Source organism: Cyprinodon variegatus, unplaced genomic scaffold, assembly GCF_000732505.1.
Source record: "Cyprinodon variegatus isolate N-32 unplaced genomic scaffold, C_variegatus-1.0 Scaffold1323, whole genome shotgun sequence".
Taxonomy (NCBI): domain Eukaryota; kingdom Metazoa; phylum Chordata; class Actinopteri; order Cyprinodontiformes; family Cyprinodontidae; genus Cyprinodon; species Cyprinodon variegatus.
Genome location: NW_015151776.1, coordinates 41,755 through 49,079, shown reverse-complemented (window position 1 = coordinate 49,079; position 7,325 = coordinate 41,755). Strand labels below are relative to the sequence as shown.

The following is a 7,325-nucleotide window of genomic DNA, read 5'->3' as shown; positions in this document are numbered from 1 at the left end:
TTTTTTTTACTACAGGCCCTTCAGTCTGCCCAGGGGAAATTTCATCTTAGAGGATTTACAAATGATGTTGACCCAGCTCATGGTTGGTTACATATTTTTTACTTTTTTATTCCAATTCAACTTCATATTTTCATCTCAAAGCTTAGGTCTGACTTTAAATAGCTACACTAATTAAGGAAATGATTTATTTTGAGTATCTGATCCTGCTCTGTGTTGTAAAATATGTAGTCTGTCATAGTTACTAGTTTAGGCCGCACGTTCTCCGAAGCAAATGACAAGATCTCCATTTAACTCGTTGCCTAGCTTCTCTCGTCCTGCACAGAAGCCAACTTTCACCCACCTCCATCCCATCTCTTCCGTCTTTCTCAGACTAATGTACTGTTCCACTCACCCTCTGGCTTATTCCATCACCAGTGTCCGTCTGGGCCCAAGGGGAAGACTACTCTAATCATTTTCTAGGCTACTCATCACAGCTTTCATTGATTCACTGCATTGAAGTCTTCTGCCGGGGCACGAGCACCAAAGAACTTATTTTGTTTATTTCTTCGTATGCCTCTGACCCACACCGAGTCTTGTTCTGCTGGAGGTTTCTTCCTGTTAAAAGAGTTTTCCTCTCCACTCTTGCTACATGCATGCTCAGTGCAAGGCATTGCAGAGAGTCAATAAGGCCTTGCAATCAGCTGGTTTTCTTTGGATAGAAATATTTTGAAGTATATAATTGTATTACCAGTAGATAAATTTAATATTTTCTAATTGCAGCTTTTCTCTGTGTGAGTCTCCCCAGGTTGAATTACTGAGTTTGTGCAGCATAGTGGGAACACTAGGGGGGAACAGGCCTTAATCATCTTGGGGAGCTATGTGGAGATCAGAAAAAAAGAATAAAGTTATTTTTCATCCACTTTTTTTTATTTAAACATAGGTTAGACAGTGTAAAACACCTTCCACTAAACTTACTTTGAGAAGTTTATTACTTTTAGAAAATTACATTTGATATGCTGTTAAAGATTGCTGTGGTATCAAAGCCCTTGTTTGTCATCCACAAGGGCTCAAAGCTGAAAAAGTTAGCAATTTTTCATCTTAAGACATAAAAACTAATACATTTTTTGTATTCAATTGAGTTTCAATGAAGGTTTTTGTTTTTATAAGTTAAAAATTGTGTAAATAATAAGCTACATTTAAAATATACCACTATAGAGCTAGCTTGTATGCTAACCAAACCTACATTACATGGAATGTCAGGCTGCTTTTTGAACTTCAAACTCTGATAGAGGAGGGATTAGTGTACATTTTAGAGCATCATCAGGTCATAAGAAAGACGTCATCATGGTCTGTTCTTAGAAAAATATAACAGTTCTCAAAAAAAAAAAACAATTTTTTGGTAGGAAACTTGTTTGGCCTTAGATTGCAGGACAATTACTGCTCTCTTTTTAAATTGAGTGAAATTTTGACAAACTGAAGATACATCTGAGTTTAACAATGTCTCATTCTCACCTAAACCATTCTTTATGTTTATTTGGAGTCCCAGGGAGCAGAGTATTTTAAGTTTAAATTGCAATTTTTGTTACCATTGTCCCCCATTGCTGTCCGAGCTTGACTAATCTGCTTTTGCGACAACGAATAATGGAAAATGGTCGTCTACAAAAGATATTCTCTTCATCATCTCTCATGGCTACATATACACACTCCACTTAATACCTTCACTAGTTTCCATCTGCTTTCATGTGCTCTATGCACAGGTTTTTTTGGCATCCTCACATCTCGTCTTCTGCTGTGAGATTATTTTTTTTTTCTATCTTCATCTGCCCCCTTTCTTCTTTACTCTTCTTATCTTCTAAACCAAGGACAGCTCCTTCATTTGCTGCAGTCTCAGCCCCAATTCAATTCCAATTAAATCCCCTATTCAAATGTGTTCTTCATTTCTTGAAATTGATAGATAGATTTGGACTATCCCACTAATACAATTATTTATTCATTCATTTTCAATTTTTTTTTTATGATTCGTTATTGAAGAAACAGTTGCATTTAAAGTTCTGATAAAAGGAAGGTCATTAACTGCATTTTTACTTGACCAAGTAACTTCTTAGTTTGACATCGGAAAGTATGCATCTATCAGTCACATTTGAGGAGAACAAACTAATAACTATCTAGATTCTTTTTTACAAAATGTGCCCAACTTTGAACACAACCATGTAAAACAAATTTAGCAGAATTTTATGAAGGTATATTCACATTTTTTATTGCTATATTTTAGCTTCTTTTTACAGACATGTTTCCATAACTAATACTGAGGTCACAGCCATGATGGGTGGAGTCAAGCTACAGATCATCCATGGTAACATTCTAACAGCAGGAACTGACGTTATCGTCAATACAACCGACTTCACCAACCATCAGTCTGGTATGATCTGAGTGTTTTCCTTTTGATAAAAAAATAACATAGCCACAGCTGTTTTTTTTCTTTCATGGATGTGATTTATAATATCTTTAATCATACTTCTAAACAGGTGTCTCCAAGGCCATTATGACAGCAGCTGGACCAGAAGTCCTAGCAGAGTTAAATCGAGGTAAAAGAAAGAGGAAATACAAAAAATATGATAAACAACAGTCTTATGAGACTTTAGGTTTAAATATTTGGTAATAAAAGTCATTTGTACAAGAGAATAAAATGATACAGATTACTAATTCAGTTATGTCCACCAAATATTTCACTTACATATTTTGATTGTATGTTGTATTTGTGAGTTCTCGATGCTGCAGATGAGGCCTTTTCCTGTTCTCTCATTACTAGAACCACTTGCCTCAACATCTAAGGATCCTGCAGACCTTGTCGTTTAAAACTGCCCTTGAAATCTCTTTACTTTTTACACAATCTTTTTAAGAGTCTTGTTTATTTATTTTTTTGTGTGTATTTTATTGTGTATATTATATATGTATATATGATATGATAATCTGCGTTTCAAAGATAGATTTTTGCAAGATGGCGCCAGTGTGTCAGGCGGGCCGTCAGCTGCTCCGATTGTTGTTTGTTTTTCTATTGTTTATAACTTATTTTGAACATACCGTCAACACTCTACGGGTGTATGATCGCCAAACACTGTTAGATCTGAGGATTTACGCCAAAAATCTTGTCAACGTCAACTTCAATTANTCACACAGAGACAGGTTGAATAATCTGACGCCGATGGCAGGAAAGCAAACAGCCTAAATAGCTGCAGGGACCAGGTGAATCAGATTGGCAGTAATCAGCCACAGGGCCAATTAGGCAGGTGAGCAGGAGCAGAGGAAAAAACCCAACCATCAGCGCCAGGATTATGACAGTATATGAGCTATACATCCACCTTAATCATGGAGCATATAATACAGATAGCTACTGTTGCTTTTGGTTATTTAGTTTTGCTTAACTTTGCATATTTATATTTTTTGGTATGATTTCTTTCACATTTCTTGATGCATTAATACATATAATTAGAGATGTGAGAATAAATCAGTCTGAATCTGTGCTGTTCTGATTGTTTTATATAAGGCAAAAGATGCCCTATAAATACTGACAATTTTTTTCAGTTCATCTAGAAATTGAGGCATTTTCTTTTCTTTAAAATCTTTGATGCACATAAAAAAAAATGTTGTTGTTTTTTCTGACAGTACACTTTCTTCTATTTGCTTTCTGTTATGGACCAATAACCAACTGTATAACTTAATGTGGAATTTCTGAGCAGCAATCAGATGTACATTTCAGAACATAAAGTATCACTCCTACATCTTACTGATCCTCATCAGCAGGTTTTTTAAAATTTGTTTTTTTACTAATGACACACTCTTGAAGAACTAGGAAAAAAATCCCTTCAAAAACTATTTTGCAATTGATCTGCATCCCAATCAAATCATTATTTCTAGTAAAAGCCTTTCAAAAATTATTCTTGCAAACTGAAGTTTATTATATTCTACATTCCCCTCTTTCTCTCAACAACCTGTTCTTCGAATTTGCAGCTTTATTGCCGAGATAATTCACAGTAAGCTCACACGGTCTGAAACATTTGCTCACTATACATCAGTAGCTGAGATTCCAAACATTTGAAACTGAGAGCTTTTAAATGGGGCAGGATGTTGACCTGGAAAATTATTTTTACTATCATATCATTGATAGCTGCAGTTACTCAGATAAAGAGCAATATATAACAGGAAAACTACAGTATAAGCAGCAATGTTATCTATGATACAGCTCAACAACCAAAGTTAAACATTAAAGACTATCTAGGTCAGTTCACACATTACAATATCACAAGTGTGCAGACATAAACCTGAATAACAAAGATAATGATAAAGTTGATAGAGAGCATGGTTTAATGCATAACAATCAAACTCTGCGTGGAAAAGAAAAAGACTAAGTTCTGACATGGAATTTTAGGTGTGTTGTGAAGAAATATTCACAAATGTAAATAAAAAGATATTTTTCAAGCATAAACCATATTGGAGAGTATACAATACAGTACAGTAAACAGTTTAAACCTTATAGATAAAGAAGGATCACAACCCACATTATCACTTCATTATATTATATATTTACAAACCTGACAGATAAGAACACCATTAGGAGATTATTTATATATGATATCAGTGACCATACTGTATACCAGTTTTTATGGTTTATGACAACTGTTAGAGCATTAATTGATTGATTACACACATAAGCACAAAATAATCAAAACAGCGGTGCATTTAGAGATTTTCTTCTTAGAAATTGTGTCCTTGGGAAGATGGGGGGATTTCACTGATTTCACCATGCCTGAGCTATTTTCTAACAAGTAGGAGGTAGCACCTCTCAGTGCATCATGCCTGCCACGGAAAAGAGCCAACAGTAGAATTTGTAAGGTTGGCAATCAGGACCACACTTATCATTTATTAGTTAATTCCGTCTTGCTTAAATTCTTTGATCTGGTCAAAAATCAAACCTCACAAAGTATAAGCTTCATTTAACGTTGTTGCCTTTGTTTAATGTGTTAGAAATCCAGTTTGTGTGGTGTGTTTTTGTGGGTTGTTTGTGTGTTTTTCTCTCCATCCACCACCAGGTGGTGCCCTGTTCTCATTGGCCTTCCTGCTAGAGTCCAGCACGGGTCGAGTTTTACCAACCCGCACCCGCCCGAACCCGTTAGGATGACTACCGAACCCGACCAGTCACCCGCAGATATCTTCAATTCAAATCCAAACCAGACCCGACCAGTTTATATATAACCCGCAACCCGACCCGTTAAAACATCAAGTAATAGGCTATAGTACGCTGCGCTGCAGAACAGCGCCATTAACACTGCAGCAGACGCGTATGCACTGACTGTGGCCTTTCTGGAGGGAAGCCCACACTGTCGCAGGCAGGGCTTTAAGCTACAACAAGGGTGACCCCAGTGCCTGATTAATATAACATTTCTGATGTCCATAACACACACGCATAAAAAAAAAATCACCAACTACCCGCCCGCACTAAAAAATTCCCGCCCGACCCGTTTATTTTTATTTATATATTTTTCACCGGCAAAAAGAGCATTTTAGCGGGTGACCCGCCGACCCGTTGCAGGACTCTACTTCCTGCATACCTGCGGCTCGTTGGTTCATCACTGAAGAGTATTTGAGTGGCGGACTGTCACTACCTTGATGCCAGAGTGTTTGCTAGTTTTGGGCATTCTAGCCAAGCTGCGTTTAGCTGAGTCTATCTGAGCCTTTGTTTTTCTGAGTCTAACTTCGATTTTGTCTTTGCCTTTTTGGCAGAAAGCCTTCCTGTGTAACTGGATGTGGGTCAGATCTCTTAAAACAATTTTCACAGAACACTCTGGCCAAACCGTTGACCCATCAGAGGCCATTCAGAGAGCCTTCAACCAGCAACAAACAACCCTAACCAGAAATAATAACACCTTGGTTGAATTAATCAACCAGCTAACTGAGTTGGACCGCAGAGTGACAGATTTAAACAAGACTGTCCCTCATCCAATGCATTATCCAGTTCAATCATGCTCCCAGCTCCTGCAATTTGCTGAAATTTAAACAGGGACAGAAGTCTGTGTCTGATTTTGCTATAGATTTCCGCATCCTGGCTGCAGCTTCTGGCTTAAATAGCACTGCTATAGACACACTCTCAAGTGTGTCTATTTAAACGCTCTCAATGACCCCAAAAAGGACAAACTAGCCCCCCTTGATAATCCTGAAATGCTGGAGGATCTAATCATGCTATCTATCCGTCTGCGTCTAACTTTGTTTTTGTCTTTACCTTTTCGGCAAGAAGACATTCCAACGAATGTCTACCTGTCCGCTCTCCAATGAGTTCCCTCTTCTCTGGATAAACCCACACTGTCTGGATTCAAGGATTAACAAGAACTCCCTCAAACACTTTCCAGTTCCGGTTCAAAAGTTCACTGAGTTCCAGATCCAGCACTTGTTCTCATTCCCTTTATAAGCCTGTTTAACTTTTCCCCTGGTTGTCTGAGTGGTTCTCTGCATGTGGGTCACATCTCTTAAAACAATCATGACATAACGGCTACAAAATTAAAGCTGTGGATTCTAAACTTCCAACCGTTCACCTGTCAGGCTATAGTATATATATATTATAGTTCTTCTTCTACAAGCTCTCACATTCTGTTTTCCTGATGTTGACAGAGAATATGAGACACAAACACACATATATAAACATTGTCAAGTAAAGTGTGCTGTTTACATTCAGTGAGTTTGTTGACAGATTTTTAAGTTTAATTCTAATTCATTGATCTCATTTATAAGCTCAGAGCTATGTTCTGCAATTTTACCCACAGGTTATTAATATATTATTAACTAGAATTGGATGTTATAGTCATTCAAATCAATGGTAAAATACAAGTAATGATCTTTAGTTAAATGATTATAATGGACAATGAAAGCAGAGTTATCAATCATTAACCACAATAAAAATATTTGTAAATTCAAGTTGTTAACTCAAAGTCAGTAGGCTCTGCTGTCATACACAATCGGTCACTGCTGATAAGATAATCGCACACAATTGAAACAAAAGGGGTTAATGTTTGTTGTTAGAAAAGATGGGATTGCTGTCCAGTCAATGAGTGGATGCAATCAGCTGGCTCTCCTTAGATAGAAAACTGAACTGAGTGTATGATCTGGCTGAATTGTCTCTGTAAAATTGCCTTGAGATTACATGTTGATGACAACTCTTCACATATTGAAAGAGAAACATGTAATACAATTCCATAATCTAAAGTACAAGTGAAAACACAAAAATGTATTAATGTTGTAATAGCTTATTTTTTTGTAATATGATTTATTAGTTGTTACAATTTGTAATGCATTACAAA

The 7,325-nt window shown here is 36.8% G+C and overlaps 1 protein-coding gene across 1 annotated transcript in view; it reads left to right on the top strand.

Moving 5' to 3' along the window:
* The window catches only part of LOC107102809 (poly [ADP-ribose] polymerase 14-like), a 17,599-nt gene that overhangs the window by 6,357 nt on the left and 3,917 nt on the right, over window positions 1–7,325 (top strand). Inside the window, exons 6-8 of the mRNA XM_015402245.1 lie at window positions 16–82; window positions 2,252–2,398; window positions 2,505–2,564. Coding sequence (XP_015257731.1) covers window positions 16–82; window positions 2,252–2,398; window positions 2,505–2,564 — 274 coding nt within the window. The remainder of the gene's footprint in view (window positions 1–15; window positions 83–2,251; window positions 2,399–2,504; window positions 2,565–7,325) is intronic.